General features: G+C 38.9%; 1 protein-coding gene across 6 annotated transcripts in view; it reads left to right on the top strand.

Annotated features, from left to right (window-relative positions):
- The window catches only part of LOC122244462 (piggyBac transposable element-derived protein 4), a 55,901-nt gene that overhangs the window by 6,208 nt on the left and 32,193 nt on the right, over positions 1 to 17,500 (top strand). For 4 of the 6 annotated variants that reach the window (XM_043002376.2, XM_043002385.2, XM_086541492.1 and 1 more), the window contains exons 6-9: positions 5,356 to 5,604; positions 5,736 to 5,853; positions 6,224 to 6,308; positions 7,478 to 7,689. In XM_043002376.2, the coding sequence (XP_042858310.2) occupies positions 5,356 to 5,604; positions 5,736 to 5,853; positions 6,224 to 6,308; positions 7,478 to 7,689 (664 nt within the window). Of the gene's footprint in view, positions 1 to 2,085; positions 3,919 to 5,355; positions 5,605 to 5,735; positions 5,854 to 6,223; positions 6,309 to 7,477; positions 7,690 to 17,500 lie in introns of those variants that run through there. The other 2 variants (XM_086541491.1, XM_086541490.1) reach the window with 2 other exon arrangements.

The following is a 17,500-nucleotide window of genomic DNA, read 5'->3' as shown; positions in this document are numbered from 1 at the left end:
TGATATATTATACATCAAACTATGCAGAGTTAACCTTTTCTCCCCTGTGCATGTAACAAGTTATTTAGATGGCTTGAGAATAGGGTGAGAAGAGAAAATGTAGAAGTAAATAGGACTATGAGTGAGAGGGGACAGCTAGAGAGAGCAAATAAGTTATGGAGGAGTACTTTATACAGTTTGCGTGAAGTGTTTTTTTTTTTTTCTCACATACTGTTAGTCAGTGCTGAAGTAAGGGCACATCATACGTAATTGACCCTGTTGCTTCCAAGATAGTGAGCACTTACAAACACCTCATTGTTTTGATATCCTGATCATTATTGGGAAAGGTAAAGAAAACAAATCCTTGGTTTTATATTTTCTTTATTATTGTATGAGGGGGGGAGGGGGAATTATAACTCTGGGGAATATTGTGGCTTTCATGTGTGCAGGGATGTGGTAGTGCAAGTAGAGGGTACTACAGGGGTGGTGGAGGGAGGTGGAGGGTCATCTCCTCTGTGGTGGTGGGCCTATGTTTTGGTTGACCCAGGCTGCATTGACCAGCCCACCAGGACCATCAAGCTAGTGAAAAGAGAAAGATGAAACTTTAGAATCATTCAAATAAAAAGCAGTATTTATATGTAGTATACACTATATGGTAACATGGGATGCCACCCCCACCACAAGAGAGAGCTCTGCTTTCCTTAGCATCCCCCCTCCCCACAAACACACACACGACACTCACTATTGAGAAATCTCCCTCTCCATCTACCTCCCTCCCTCTCTCCCTCTAACCCTCTCTCCCTCTCCCTCTAACCCTCTCTCCCTCTCCCTCTCTCCCTCTCCCTCCCTTCCTCTCTCCCTCTAACCCTCTCTCCCTCTCCCTCCCTACCTCCCTTCCTCTCTCTCCTTCCCCCTCTCTCCCTCCCTCCCTCTCCTTCCCCCTCTCTCTCTCCTTCCCCCTATCTCCCTCCCCCTCTCCCTCCTCTTCCCTCCCTCCGTCCCTCCCTCCCTCCCTTCCTCTCTCCATCTTCCTCCCTCCCTTCCTCTCTCCATCTTCCTCCCTCTCTCTCCCTCTCCCCCCTCCCACCCTCCCTCTCTCCCTCTCTCCCTCTCCCTTCCCTTCCCTTCCCTTCCCTTCCCTTCCCTTCCCTTCCCCTCCCTCTCTCCCTCTCCCTTCCCTCCCTCTCTCCCTCTCCCTCCCTTCCTTCCCCTCCCTTCCCCTCCCTTCCCCTCCCTTCCCCTCCCTTTCTTCCTCTCCCTTCCCCTCCCTTTCTTCCTCTCCCTTCCTCTCCCTCTCTCTCACCTTCCCTCCCTCTCTCTCACCTTCCCTCCCTCTCTCTCTCCTTCCCTCCCTCTCTCTCTCCTTCCCTCCCTCTCTCTCTCCTTCCCTCCCTCTCTCTCTCTCCTTCCCTCCCTCTCTCTCTCTCCTTCCCTCCCTCTCTCACTCCCTCTCTCCCTCTCACTCCCTCTCACTCCCTCTCACTCCCTCTCTCTCTCTCTCTCTCTCTCTCTCTCTCTCTCTCTCTCTCTCTCTCTCTCTCTCTCTCTCTCTCTCTCTCTCTCTCTCTCTCTCTCTCTCTCTCTCTCTCTCTCTCTCTCTCTCTCTCTCTCCCTCTCCCTCTCCCTCCCTCTCCCTCTCCCTCTCCCTCTCCCTCTCCCTCTCCCTCTCCCTCTCCCTCTCCCTCCCTCCCTCCCTCCCTCCCTCCCTCCCTCCCTCCTTCCCTCCCTCCTTCCCTCCCTCCATAAAAAAAATTACAATGCCTCCCCCACCCGGATCCCGGAAGAAAGAGTACGTGCGTCCTCGGATATGTCATACGCACATGCACACGCACACACTCACACTCTCACTCTCACTTACTTCCTTACTTACTTACTTACTTACTTAGGGTGTTTTGTGGAGGATTTATCATATAGGTGGTAGGAGAGCTTGGGTCATCAGTGAGAAAACACAAACACAGTGTGAGGGTGGAGGTAGTGATAAGAATTGCCTGGGTCAACTTGCCCTGTTTAGAGTTAGTTTAAAAACAGTGCATAGTCTTTCAGGACGCAGTTACAAGTCAGTCTTGGAATCATTAAATAACAAAGATTACATTTCTGATTTTGAAGATGAGGACAGCGATGATTTCTCAGAAGAAGAATTTGAAGATGAAGAGGAGCTCAGTGAAAATGAAGCTAGAGAAATGGAAGGAGGATGGAGGTTCATTTCTGACATATTCAGTGACATGCGTGAAGACCCGTTGCCAGAATACTGGGGTGACCATTGTGGGATAAGTGAAACTCACAAAGACCAATTTACAAGTCCTAGCAATGCATTCAAACAATTCTTTGACAGAGGAGTTGTAGAAAAGTTGTGTGAGTGGACAAACAAGCAAGCTGAATTGTTTTTTTTCCAGTATCCTGAAAAAAAAGGAAAAATTAACTCCATAAAGTGGAAGAAGGTTCAAGAAAAAGACATGTACTCCTTTTTAGCCCTGGTGATTGCAATGGGCTTAGTGAAGTTGCCAAGGATGGCTCAGTATTGGAGACATGACTTGGTAGTAAGTGGACCGCCTGTATTTTGTAAGGAGATCATGAGTAGAGACAGATTTTTCAGCATACTGAAATTCTTGCGGTTTTCACCTCCAGAAGACGTAATAAAAGATGAGCTGCATACAAGAATTGAACCCTTCCTCTCATTGCTCCGCGAGAAATATAAGGCGGTAATTTCACCTGGCAAGCATTTGGCTGTCGATGAAGCTTTAGTGCTTTGGAAAAGGAGATTAGAGTTCCGCCAAAGTATCAAGTCCAAGAGAGCCAGGTTTGGAATCAAAGTGTTTGTGCTGTGTCCCTCAGCTCCCAATTGGCAAGGATATTGCTGGAATTATGAATTGTATTATGGAAAAGACTTGTACCAGATTAATGATCCAAGAGCAAACAACCTCACAAAGTCTGAGAAAATTGTTGTGTATCTAATGAGGCAGCTCCTAGATCAGGGACACCACGTTGTCACCGACAACTGGTACACGAGCCTAAGGCTGGCACACTACCTTGAGGAGAGAAACACCACAATCACTGGTTTGGTGCAAAAAGGAAGAGGACCGCCAAAAGAAGTGAGCCAGTTCCCCCTAGAACAACATCAGTGCATTTTTGCAAGAAAGAGGAATGTTTTGGTCGTCAGGTGGGAAGACGAGAGAGACATAACAGTCTTGACCACAAAGTACAAGGCTGATATGGTGGAAAAGGTGAGGGAGCATCCTGGCAACCAAATAGTATTCCGAAACAAACCCCTTCACATGGACAAATACAATAAAAAAATGGGAAGTATTGACAAGGCTGACCAGTGGCTTGAGCCATATGACATAGATTACAAGAGCTTGGCTTGGTTCAAGAAAATTGGAATGCATTTCATTTTCAGAAGTGCCCTAAATGCATACATTGCTTGGAAAAATGTATCCAAGAGCAAAACAGGTTTCATGGAATTTCTGGAGTCTCTTGTGAAGAATCTTTTGCGAGAGCACAATCCAGGATCTAAAATTTTCTTCAAAGAGCAGGAACGGGAGATTCTCACCCACAATACTCACCAGTTTGTCAAGTGGGAAAAGATTGGGAAGCGGAAAAAATGTCGGGTATGTTACCCAAAAAGAAGAGACACTGCCTATTTCTGCCCTGCTTGCCCTGGGGAACCTGGGTTGTGCTCCATGACACACTACAATAAGTGGCACGGGGGAAAGGGTGCATCAAGAAGCAAGGCAAGACAACAAGGCTCAGAAAAGACAACAGTGACAGAAGGCAGTGAAAGCCTTTCTGAGAGCAATGATGAACCTACACCAAGCACTAGTCATGGTAGAGGAGGAGTAAGGACCAAGGGGCGTAGGCAAACACGAGGAAACACAAGAGCGAAGAGGAGGAAGCAGTAGACAGGTTAGGGTTGTTTGGAGTTGGAGAATGAGGAAGAGGTCCACCCCTGGTAAAACTAAACCCTCATATCCATGAAAATTCCAAACGTTAACCCCCAGGGGTGATGGAATTTTATGTGCGCAGCTATACCAGCACAATCCAGGCAAAGACCTATTTTACGTTAAATTTCTTTGGGGGGCAAGGTGGAATATGTGGGAATAGTGAATAAAATCTCTCTCTCTCTCTCTCTCTCTCTCTCTCTCTCTCTCTCTCTCTCTCTCTCTCTCTCTCTCTCTCTCTCTCTCTCTCTCTCTCTCTCTCTCTCTCTCTCTCCCTCCCTCCCTCCCTCCCTCCCTCCCTCCCTCTCCCCCTCTCCCTCTCTCTCTCAGCCCCCCCCCCCCTCCCTCCCTCCCAATACAATATACAGACATTAACCCACTTACGACGGGGGCATTCCAGCCTTGAATATCCCAATGCCGGGGTGTTCAAATTATTAGGCCTAAATCAATTAAATGGCTGGCACAATACTGTGCTGCCCGGCCACTGGGCTTTTGAATGAGCGGTACAGTACTGTACCACCCGTCCAGAGAGGGTTAATCTATTTATTGCGAGGGTTAATCCATTTATTGCAAACTTCTCCCTATTTGAATTAAAGATGGGAAGGGGTGGAGGAGGAAACCGTAAGGAAAGCAAAAGAGGTGATAGAGATAGAGGAAAGAGGAGGGCGTAGGGGATGGGAGGGACCGAGTGTATGACGGGAATAGATGTTATGGGTGACAGGTGACCTTGGTTAGAGACTTCCCTCAAAGGACAGCAGAAAACAGTTGAAAGAGTTCACTTTTATTGTAAACTAATCATAATAAGTTTTATATGTACATAATGTTCCATAAAAAAAAATATATATATTGCTAATGGGGTATTGGTACCTCCCCCTCCTATGTAATAACAATGAAAGTCAAGCCATCTTATCACATACGATCTATATTCTGAAAGATCTCTTACAGTATCCAGAAAAAAAATATTATTTCTAACAGAACTCAGCCATGACGCAGTATGCGAGTTCTCATATATGTCACGAGCCCTGTGAGGACACATTGTACTCGTCCTCATGTCGAAGGAGTTAAGAAACACATTACTTATGTAAAGATATTACCTGGAAACAATTTTGTACACAAAGAGAATCAGAGTTGATAAGCATGTCCAGGAATATTATGGAGTTTATCACACTTTTGCACTACTTGTATGACCTAAAATTGTCTGAGCAGAAACACAAATCTCAGGTTTTTCATGGATTAGTAGAGTAGTTTGAATTTTTTTTTTTTTCTGCTGTAGCAAGATAAATAATGACTTGACTTGTCATATTTCATAGTCATAGTAGGTGACTTTTTTATATAGATTCAAATTATTGCAGAGGTACAATGCATATTTTACATTTTTGTCTGGAAACCCAAATGAAGACTCCAGCTTAGTTCATTGACTTATATGAATTGTTTTTGACAGCGCCAGAAAAGAAGGTGAAGGAGAACTCGACAAAGAAAAAATATGACTACATAACTAAAATAAATTACATGTTCCGTGATGCTCGGTTCTTCCTGATGAAATCCAACAATGGAGAGAACATTGTGTTGTCAAAGTCCAAAGGTGTGTGGTCTACACCTCCTCAGAATGAAGCCAAGCTCAACCAGGCTTACAGAGAAGCTAGGAATGTAATCCTTATCTTCTCAGTTAAAGAAAGTGGACGTTTTTGTGGTAAGTGACCATATTCATTTGTGTGTATTTCCACGTATTGTTTTTTTAATATATTGGATTTGAGTGGCTATTTTATCATAACTCATTCTTTGCATTTTTTCTCACTGATATTTTTCCTCTCTCAATTGCAGGATTTGCACGGCTATCGGGAGAATCAAGACGAGACCTTCCCCCAGTGTCCTGGGTGCTGCCACCAGGATTGTCAGCTCGTGCTCTGGGAGGAATATTTGAGATGGATTGGATATCAAGGTAAGTCTGATGTGAAGATTAGGGAAGTGTAGGAGTTTCATTGTCTTGGTTGCTTTCTTAAGGAAATAGATAATACAGTTCTCGTTGTTTGGAATCATTTGATCTGTGTACTCATTCCAAAACAGTCAGCAATGCAATGCCAGTCATATACTGTCTGTTTGTACCTTTTGAAAAAAGCTTCTTATTTTCCATTAAAGTTTTTTTTTTATGAGGGATTGCTGTGTAGTTGTCTTTATGATTCATATACTTATATAGTAGAAATTATATATATATATATATATACACAATATATACATACACATATATATCACACATATATATATATATAATCTTCTCTATTAATAATTACACTGGTACTTTGTACTTTCAGGAAAGACCTATCCTTTACTAAAACACAACATCTTTATAATCCATGGAACGAAGGCAAACCAGTAAAGATTGGAAGAGACGGTCAGGTAAGAGTGGATTTTGATTTTCCTTTAAATAAGTGTTTCTGTCTTTTGGATTAGTTTCCTGTTTTGAAACTATATATTCATATTTGAAGAAGGGAGTTATGGTCTATGGTACATTGTAGTATCTATCATTTTATTTTAGGTTTTTCATTACTCATATTTTACCTAATTCATCTGTTTTACACCAATACTGTATCTTCCAGCATGCACTCATAGGCTCTCATAATCTCTTTGGGAAAGTTATCATGTTGTTAATGATTGCCTTGTCACATTATTGACTTTTGGGTATTTGGGGTGGGGAGTATTTGAGTTTTCAATGCATGTTTGCTTTAAAAATGTAAGGTTATTTATTTATTTTTTTTTTTTAAATCTTTTCTGTGGAGTAAGGAAAATTGCCTCATTTTTATGCCACATAGACGTCTCATTCATTAAACTTGTTGTCTATGATATTCTGTCATGCAGATCAAAGATGGTTCTTTGCCACTTTCTTGTGCTATAATATCAGCTAATAAATTGCATATACACACCCAATCTCCAATACCTGACCAGTTGGGGAAAAGATCTCCAATGACACATTGTTAATTATTTTCTACCATTTTATATCAGTTTATTCTCATCTTATATCTTGTGAAAGCTATACAGATAATCATCATGCCTTTTTATGAAATGGAGTACATAGATAACATTACATACACATTTATGAAATATGGGATTGTGCAATCTAAAAGCCTGTTTGCTATTGCTTCTGTGGTCTTGGTAAAGACCAAAGATTAAAATTTGCTCTGATAAGGTAAGGGAATTCACCTTAAAACATTTATTTTATTGTCAGTTAATTTCTAATTGTTACAGTGTTTTAATAAGTAACAAACACCTATTGTAACCCAGTGAATGTTCCTGTTTATTTTTGCATATAAATAATGCAGAAAAAAGTTGATACAGAAACGTAATATGAACTCATAAGCCCATTTTTAAACCTTTTTTTTTTATGCTTCCACAGTATGATTTTTACCGACTAATTGAAAGCAATAGCTGAATGAAAAATTATAAATTTTAGATTTAACTTATTAAAACAGAAATGATAATAATAGTTAACAGGTATAGATTTTCATTGTGTTGTATAATTTAAGATACTCACGCAGAAATGCAACAAGAATCTTTATTTCTATTTGTAGGAGATTGAACCAAGAGTAGCAGAGGAACTCTGCCGACTCTTTCCCAAAGATGACGGGGTCAATCTCACACCAGTCTTGCACAAAAGCAAGCGAGCAGCACGCGTTGCTCGGGCCAGGGGGCCTCTCCGCCGGCCACTCCAACCAGCAGGCGACCGCCGTGGCCGCCCCAGAGAACGTGGAAACTTCCGGGGCCGAGGGGACGTAAGCTTCAGGTGCGTCACTACCACCAAGGTTCAGTCACGGCTTGGAGAGTTACATATCATATTGATGTTGCCAGTGATGGCTCTCTGGGTAATGATAGCTTCATCTCTCACCAGTGCACAACTAGTACTGTGGCCATCACATTACATAACACCACACATGTTGCAGTTTGAAACTGATTCAGTAATGAAACCCAATAGTTCTATCATTGAACAGTACACATGACCCAGTCTCAAATAGTGAAAATCAGTTAGACAAATTCAAGACCATTTTTTCAGTATTCATCACAAACAACAGTCAGTGCTGGTCTCTGGTTGAAGTTGTGTTGTGGAAGGAGATGTATGGTAGCATTCTCTATGGTGGCAACAGTGGCAACTAGCAGATAAGACTCTCCAATATCCAATACAGTAAATGGACTGACAGTCAGTAAGTGCGTGGCAACGTGTCACGGATTCTGCTAGTATCAGGGTAAACACGTGAGACTGGCATGGCCCCTAGCGGGTCAGCCCCACTCACTCCCTCGGTGTCTTGTTACCGCTCTGTCTCTCACCCCAGTGCTGAGGACCCCTATCCTCTCACAGGACTCTGTCCCTTTCTCTCTCACACAACCTGGCTAGTGAGTGACACACCCACCACAAACATAACCAGTGCAGTGCGTACCTCCACGTCAGTTAATACCTAACTACCATCATCAAGAGCAGGCATAGACTAGGTGTTTCCTTTTGATAATTAGAACTTCAGATAGTAGAAGAGTAAATATATGCTGGTAAATAAGTTCTACCCAGTGGACTTGTCCGTCAGTATATCTTAAGAGACCATTATCCAAATAGTAGTATAATGAACTTTCAGTGAAAGTAGTGAGTGGTTGGGTCAAGTCCATATACCAGCAGTAGGTGACACTCACTAGCAGGTTGGCACAGAGCCAGGCCCCACCATGTGGACTCGGCTTAGCTGTAAGGTATTGGTCATAAACTTTTTTGTAAGGTAGTGTCTTGCATGGACTCGCTCAAGCATTCAGGACCAAGTGTGTTGGAGATCCCATAAGTTCACACAAGAGATTAATAGGTGACTGAAGCCCTGAGCTAAGTCATTGATCAATGAGAGAGTATTTGCCTGGCTAGTGAAATAGTGTGGGGGATATTAGTGAGTGAGAAATGATCAGTGAAAGTGAGAAGTGAAGTAAAAGTGAAATGGTGAAATATCAGTGCATTGTGTTGCGCTCAAGACAGCAAGAGGGCAAGTCCCTGCCATCTGTATTGTCAACACAACACTTCATCTTCGAACTTGGTGAGTATGCCAGTAATTATTCATGCTTTTTCATATTCTGTGAATCAGTATTTATCGAGGAGTCTTGTCTCTTTCCGTAGAGCGTACCATATCAGTATTTTTTTATTGATATTCCAGCCGTTTGTGGAAGCCGTTGGTCCAGAATATTCCTCTAGATTTTTGACAACTGAATTAATATGGGAATAAGATTAGAGGATTTCTATCATTTTTAGTCTTTGGGTTGTAAATTACCCTAAAGGGATTTTTTAAGTTAATTTTTGGGAATGCAGTATCGATTATAACTGGTTTGCATAACCCTTTTCAGCTGCGATCATTCTGGAGTAATGCGCAAGTAAAAGGAATACTTGACTTTCTTCAAGTGTCTTAAAAAGGAAAATATGTGGGGAGGGGGAGGGGGAATAAGGAGAGAGAAGTATTACATTGGCTGGGATATCACACTTGATAGAACAGTCGAGTATGCTATACCAGACTGTGCCATCCTTTTCTGGCTATTCTACTGCTTATCCATTTATTCTGAACTACAGGTATTGGATATTATTTCCAACTTTTATTGGACTCTTCGTGATCTATGAGAGTTGTAACACATATATTAACTCTATAACTCATCTAAGGTATTTTTGCCTTTATGTGAACAATTGAGTGCATAGTAATGGTACTGATGGGTTGGCCTCTTGAAGTCTTATTTTGGTATTAGTTGTCAAATTTGAATTAAAGTTTCGTTTTTATATTTTACATTGTGAAATTTTAAGAAGAATGACAGAATTTGAAGATTTAACATCTCACGTGTTTTAGATCGTTTCTTTGAAACTGATATATTTTTGAAAGATTGAGCAGATTTACTATAGAAAGGGAAAGGCAGTACGATGTTTCATGAATTAGACAAAAGCAAGGAGGAGGAAAGCATAATAGATATAAAGCATATGTACTTGACCTCATGTACCAGTGGGAAGCTTACCTGCAGCTGGTCATGCGTTTCTTAACTAATTCAAAGTTTATCAAAATTTGTTCAAGTATTTGGTACTATGAAGAAAGAATAATAAATTACAAATTACCTGTTCTTTTAAGATAAGTTATAGCCTTTTACACAAGCTTGCTATTAACCCATTTACGACGGGGGCATTCCAGCCTTGCATGTCACAATTCCGGGGCTCTCAAACACATAGGCCTAAATCAGTTTAGTAAACGACGCCATATGGCGTCACCCAGCGAACGGGCCTTGAATGCGCGGTACCGTAGCGTACCACCCGTCCAGAGAGGGTTAATAGTGTTTTTCAGTAAATATTGAATTTCTCAAGTTTATTAAGATATCAATATCAATAAAACACTTGGAGGTAGATCACTTCCTTTGACTTTTTTCAGAGATGTCTCTCCCATGCTGTTGCTTACTATAAGTTTTCAATTGCTAGCAAATTGATGCAATGAAAGGAAATGTATTTTTCTGACAGCAACTATATTTTATGAGGAAAGGAAAGGGATTATTAGTATCTTCCAAAAAGAGCATATAATTAATTTGTTTGATTTTATAAAAATTATCTGTTGAGTACTGATTGCCTAATAGCGTATGTTTCATATTAATAGATGTATTCACTAAAGCTGAGATATTATACTTGTTATATTTTAGAAATGTTTTAGATATCTCCTTGAGAACCAGATCTACAGAAATTATAAGGCGGGATTCCTCTCTCCTGAGAAATAAAGACACCGCCAGCATTTTTTCCACTTGCACGACGTCCTTTGGATGCCAGACCTTAGCAAGTGCTGGTCCTAGTTCACCAGATTTTATTTTATTTTATTATTATTTTTTTTTATATGGTTATGAATGTGTTTATATTTGTATGTATGGAGTTTATTCAAAAGAAAATGGGTAAGTAAACATAAAAATTATATTTGAGTTCATTTTATCTCCATGCAAAAGAGAGAGAGAGGTGGCGGGGGGTAGTAAATATTCATTGAAGCATAGAAGAATGCTGCAAATTCCTCCCTCCCCCCCTTTTTTTTTTTTTTTTTTTTGCAAGTGAATGTGAGACTGAAGGGGTTGAAGAACTTTTACTATCAGTGGCCATTCCTTGCAGTGTCACTACCATAGTCTGTAGAGGATTTGCATTTACTGCCTATTATTTCCCACATTTATCTTTTTTCTTTTTTAAGATGAGCGTGTGTGGAGTCTGATTTTGCAAAGTTTCAGTGGGATACTCAATATTATTGTAATCATAACTAAAAGAAAGATTTTTTTTTTTTCTACAAAGTTCTAGAAATGATGTAGTTGATGTAGGGTAGGCCTAATAATTGATTCCTTGGCAACTAAACAGTTGTAGAACCTTCTGTGTGTAAAGAGAAGAAAAGAAAAGAAAAAACAAACTTAGTGGAATGTGTTTGTGGATTAAAGCCAAAGATTTCTATCTATGTCTTTTTTGCAACATGTCATATAGGTGTTAGTTATTTGTATTATTATACTATTTATACATTTTTCACTTTTTTTAAACAAAATAAAACACAGCTACATGGATTTAATATGAGTGCAGATTTTCCCAGATTTCATGGGTGTGGAATAGTATTTATTAGTTGTTTCTTTCATTTCGTCGTCAAATTATTTATTTCCTGGTGAATGATGAAGGTATTTTGCTTCTAATCTGAAAACTGAAACATACAATAGCAGCCATAGTCTGGGGTGACTATGACATAACAGTATTTGGTTAGGGGATTCATGGGTAACACCAAAATTTGTTTTCTGGAGCTTAAAGTTTTTTTTGTTTTTTATATGCAACATGACAATGGCCACTATCTTAATTTTACAATCCTTAAGTTAATGGAAGTTATGCTATATATCAGTTTGCTTTTTGTCTTTCATTCTTTCTTTCTTTCTAAGAGGATCTGATGGGAAATATTCCTGGATAAAACAGTTACAATTTTTGAAGACTTTCACATTAGTTTACATCTAATGGGATTTCAGTTTTTCACATTGATATGATATACCTTGTTTGATGTGTCTGATTCTCTGATGATTGTAATATAGAAAGTGTGTGTTACTGATGCACTCATTTTCTTTATAATGATGAATGTAAAGTTGATTTTACAAATTATCTAAAACATTGCTGTTTATTAAGAAGAAAATTAAAAGGGTGGTAATGATACTGATGTATATTGTATAATTTATTATGATATAGATCTTCGGGAGAATTTATACTATATTACTCTTGCCTGCTTAACCCTTATGATCTGACACAAATGTGGCACATCTGTACATTAAACAAACACTTATCTAATTCAATCCACAAAAAGTTTTTCTTTTTTTGTTTCTTATTGATCAAAGTCTGCATTATAAGACTTGAAAGTCTCTCAATCCTGTTCCAGTATCCTGTGGGAAACAGGTACAGTTTGCCCTGTGATCTCACCCAAGCCTATATATGATGCCTTTTCTTTTGGTGTTAAGGGGATTGTTCCACAGGTTTGTCCTCAATCTATATTGGTCTGATGAGTGATCAGCATGAATATTATTTCCCACAAAGAGAGATTGTCATTTGAACCAATTGATTGTTGCCACTGTTTAAAGCAATAAATGTCTTTAAATGGCTATAAAATAAATTATGTCTTCCATGAGTAATTGATTCTCTCCTGTTGGGTATGTTTTGATGTCGTCTCTTGTTTGCTTTTATAAGGATGTTTGGTGTAAACTAGAATTAATGTTATCACTATTTATTATTATTGTTATTGGTTTTCTTGTTGTTATATTCCCATGTTGAGAATTTTCATTGAAAAATTTACCTTTAGATGGGGGAGTCGAAGTTGCTTGAAGTTGTTTAAAAATCTTATATCCCAAAAGAAGTATGAGTTGACGCTCAACAATTTCGCCGAATTAATTTTTTTGTGATAGATAATTTGTATACTTCTCTCCATAGTTTTATAAGAATAGAAAAACCGGGATATATCAGAATGACACATCTATTTTGCAAACCACATTAGGCCTTCAAGAGGACACAGTTTCTATTCAATCAAGGTCAGTCTATGGGAGGATATCCTAGGAACAACTGAATCAGTTATATAGCTTGTGTTGTATCAATTGTCAGTGTGAAAGCTGGTGGAAAGGCAATGGTGTGAGCACTGTTGATGAAACATTGACCCATGTTGGGTCCTGGTGTCAAGTTGAATGCTGTTGGATGTAGGAACGTGAGCACTCTGTAGGTGCTTCATGTTGATAAGAGGAAAGGAAAAGAACCCAGTGCTGTAGAAGCCTGTCCTTGTTTTTTCTGCATGTGGAAGTAAAATAGGAATTATCATCTTTTGGTACTCTATATGCAATGTCAATGCTCACAAGTATATGACTGCCGTACTTGCAATATCAACAGTGTCCAAAGTATCCCAAAGGACATGGAAAGGTATTTGTGTCACTAGATTTGCTGTAGTAGTTGTAAAATAATCAAATGTATCCCTGTTACACAGTCATAGAGCCTGTTGATGCCAGTAAAATACAAAGGGGCATGTGCATTTACACATCTTTGAATCTCTTGAGATGATAGAGTTCCTGGGGTGTACAGACATTGACATTGATTGATGTGCTTTATACCGTACATATTCAACAAGCGAGTCTCAATTTGGTACAGTATCCCTAACATATTAGGTATATCCCTTTCTCAGAATCAGAAGCCAAACCATCGGAGGTACATTTTGAGACTTGAGATTAATTGAGTAAAGACCCTTTGGAAGGAAAGGTTCTGAATTGGCAAGCTAGCAGAAGTGTGCTATTGATTCTGATCTTGTGTTAGTGCTTGTGAATGTATTATTGTTACATGATTAGAACAAGCCAAGAAGGTCAAATTTCTACAATCCTTAAACCTTTAACTACGGATGACATGATATCACATTATGGCCTAACCAGCAGGCCGGTTTATTGACATCCAGGGGCTGGCTGCTGCCACAGCGGACAAATATACATTGAAGATATTTGTTTTTAACCTCTCAACTGGCATGGGATCTGATTGTTTTTGTACTGCATTTTTGCTCTTATTGAAATTACAAGCTATTTATGTCTGCTGTTGTGTAACTAGGTCATCATACTAAATACTGATTAGAGCCACTTTTTTTTTATATGTATAGAATCATATTTCAAACCATAAGTCTAGAAAATAGTATAAAATACACACAATATCTAAACCCATTAACACTTGGTGACTTGATACCATGTCATATGGGGCAGCACTTGCTGCCATGGACGTGATATCACATCATGGCTTTTCATATGGCCAGCATGCTTGGTGATCGTGCATGCAGCGGTCGGTCGCGGCTCACTCTCTCTAGTTTCTAGTTGAAATTAACCAGATATTTGTCCCAGGTCTGCCAGTTCTGAGTTCACTTGTTAGCTGTATATCTTTCTGTTTGCCAAGTTCCTCTTGAGATTTTTGCTTCTACATTTGCGAGCTTTGAATTGTATTCAGATATCTTGACTAGCGAACCATAGAACATTGCTTCTGTGATGTTTATATTTCTCAATGTATGGAAATGATTTGATAAAACATAGCTTATGGAGGGTAGTTTATGGTTTTCATGCAGAGAGTTAGAAATGTCTGTAGAACTTTAAATTTGATGGGAATAAAGCTTACTGCTATACATGAAAAAAGAATGTCCATAATATTGGGGTCTATGTAGTGTTGAATGTACCAAATGTGAGAAAAGCAATTGTTATCCATTCTCAAAGATCTTGTTCAGAAATAGTTTCTTTGTTATGTATTTTATTATATCACCACCCTCACTTTAATATTAACCCACTCACGACGGGGGCATTCCAGCCTTGCATGTCACAATGCCGGGGCTTTCGAACGCTTAGGCCTAAATCAATTAAATGGCCGGCACCATATTGTGCCACCCGGCCACTGGGCTTTTGAATGAGCGGTACAGTAGTGTACCACCCGTCCAGAGAGGGTTAATTATAGTATATTTGGAATATATATTGCTAGAACCATTATTCTAATTGAGAAGTATCCAACAAGACTACATGTTAGTGATGAGAGTTTGATATGTTATATTTTGAGCAATTTAATAATTTGCTGCTACATTTACTGCTTATGTCACTGATTTCACAGTAGCACAGGACTTATGGTACAAGAGGCAGTCATAACAAGCACACCTGAAGATTAGGCAGGCAGCACACTTATGTGCATGTTTCTAGTTCTTAGGTCATGATGGGTAAAAGATCGAACTAACTGGATGTATTATATATTAAAACTTAACTCAGATTGAGGTGATCTGTTATACATTCAAATGATGTGGATGTCTCAGCAAAGATTTGGCTTGACTCAGGTGAAACAAAAATAGAAAAATGGAGAATATTTCTTTGACGTTATCCTTGAGAGGGGTTGCGGGTAAATATTATTTCACTGAACTTTTCTACTTTTTGAGGAATTAGGAATATGGAAGAATTAAATTTTTAAAAGACAGATTCTTTTTATTTATTGATATAAACTATCCCTCCTGTTCACACAACGTGAGCATCTGCATCATATATTTAAGGTCCTGTGGAGACATGCGTAAAATTGAAGTTTTCTTCCAAAGTATATTACAATTCAACTGGTGGCAGGGATGCATTACCCGGTCAAGTTAACCCATTCCCGATGGGCACGGCGATAAGTGAAAATCCCTGCGCCGGGCCATTGCAATATTGCATTGGAAATGTCACACTGGCATGACGCCCCAGCATTGGGAATTCAGCTGTATCACATGAGTGTGATGCACCATCGTCATAGGGTTAAGCACAATTCTGTGCATGCGTCTCCCAACTAGCTGGTTTTGCTCAGCAGCTAGGTGAATATTGAAGAATAAGATTGCAATCTGACTAGAAATTTGCCTTAAATATATTGAAGGAAGTAGGCATAACACATTATCAAGTGTTTTATTTTTCTGTTTTAGCTGGTTGACATCCACTGAGGTTGTTTCTTTTTATTTTCATGCAAGTATGATTTGTTATATATATATATATATATATATATATATATATATATATATATATATATATATATATATATATATATATATATATATATATGTATATATATATTATAGCTTTCACATTTACAGTTTATGTTGGGATGGTAATGAGGATAATGTTAGGCCAGCAAACAGCAATCCAAATAGTTACTATAGGTCATATGTTAGGTGAGGCTTTTACTAACTAGGAAGGTTTGAAGTGTTAACATCCTTTGAGTCAAAGGTTTAGGTTATATATTATTGCTTTCATGTTCATGACATTTGACATATACTAGCTTAGATACAAAGAAATATTTGCAGAAAAAATAGCATTTGGTTGTTCAAATATTTGTGATGTTCTTTACTACAAAATACAGTCATCCATTGCTGAAGGTGTGGTCATGTAGGGAAAACATGACAGCACACACAGGTCCATTTTTCTATGTGCAGGCTGGTTACACAATTAGAGAACTATTGATGTTGCTTTTGCCTGTGGTTACAATATAACATGCAGTCTACCAGTATTCCATAGGTGTATAGTATGTCTAATAGCTGCAGGCTTTATGCTGCTGCTTACTCTTGCTGTATTTTGCTGAATTTGCATAATATTGCTGTTGCAGTATTGTGTGAAAAATCTTATAAACTGATGTAAGGAGATTAGGATAATTTACACTTGGAATATTATTTCTGCAAAATGATAAACATTAGGTGTTACATATATTTCAGTGACATTTACTTGATATATAATCTTTCATTTACATCTAATTTGTCTTTAATGTTTTGTAAATAATGGTAATGCCATAGCAGTGGACTAATTAGAAATGCTTGTGAAATGCATATGATATTTTCAATCAGACTATTGACTTGTACATTAGACACTGTCACAAAAATTGTCTGTGTGCCTGCTGGTGAGCAGTAAAATCTTGTGAAGTTATTGCTGCCTCCTAGGACAATATGGATGCCATTTGGTGCTAATAAGCTGTTTGTATGACTGGCTTTAACATATGTGATACATTCTTATTATAGAAAATTAAGTGTATACACTACCAGACATATGATCCGTGAGGTTGGATGCTTGATGCCACAGATGCCTAGGAAGTCAGATATTACCTGAGTAGATAATATGAAGTGCAGGACTATAATACTAGTAGTGCCCTGTAAAATCTACTTGTTGTTAATTTGGTCAGTCAGAGCAATGAATGAAAAATAACCAGGCACAAATATCAATAATTGATAATTCAGTGCCAGTATCATAGTATCGTAGACCGCCCGCCCTGACGACCAGTTAGGTCGTTAGGCACCCCTTCCGCAACGGGTTAAGGAACGTACAGAGGAGTCCAAGGAAGATTATCAGGATTTATTGAGTGTAAAGTCATAAGTGTTCCACTCATCAAGGTTTAGTTCTGGATGCACTGTATAGTCTTGTTGGTCGGTGCTAGAATTTTTCAAATTTGTAGATAACGTTAGTAGTCACCAGTTGGCAGAAAATAAGTATTACTATTGCAAGTAGTAGAGATGAGCCAATGCCATAAATAATGTTATTGATGTCCATCATTCTAAACTCTATTGCATTTTTTAGCA

Source organism: Penaeus japonicus, unplaced genomic scaffold, assembly GCF_977035675.1.
Source record: "Penaeus japonicus unplaced genomic scaffold, GWHDUDI00000001_assembly GWHDUDI00000011, whole genome shotgun sequence".
Taxonomy (NCBI): Eukaryota; Metazoa; Arthropoda; class Malacostraca; order Decapoda; family Penaeidae; genus Penaeus; species Penaeus japonicus.
The sequence above is the reverse complement of the archived record's forward strand: the minus strand, read 5'-3'. Positions and strand labels throughout refer to the sequence as shown.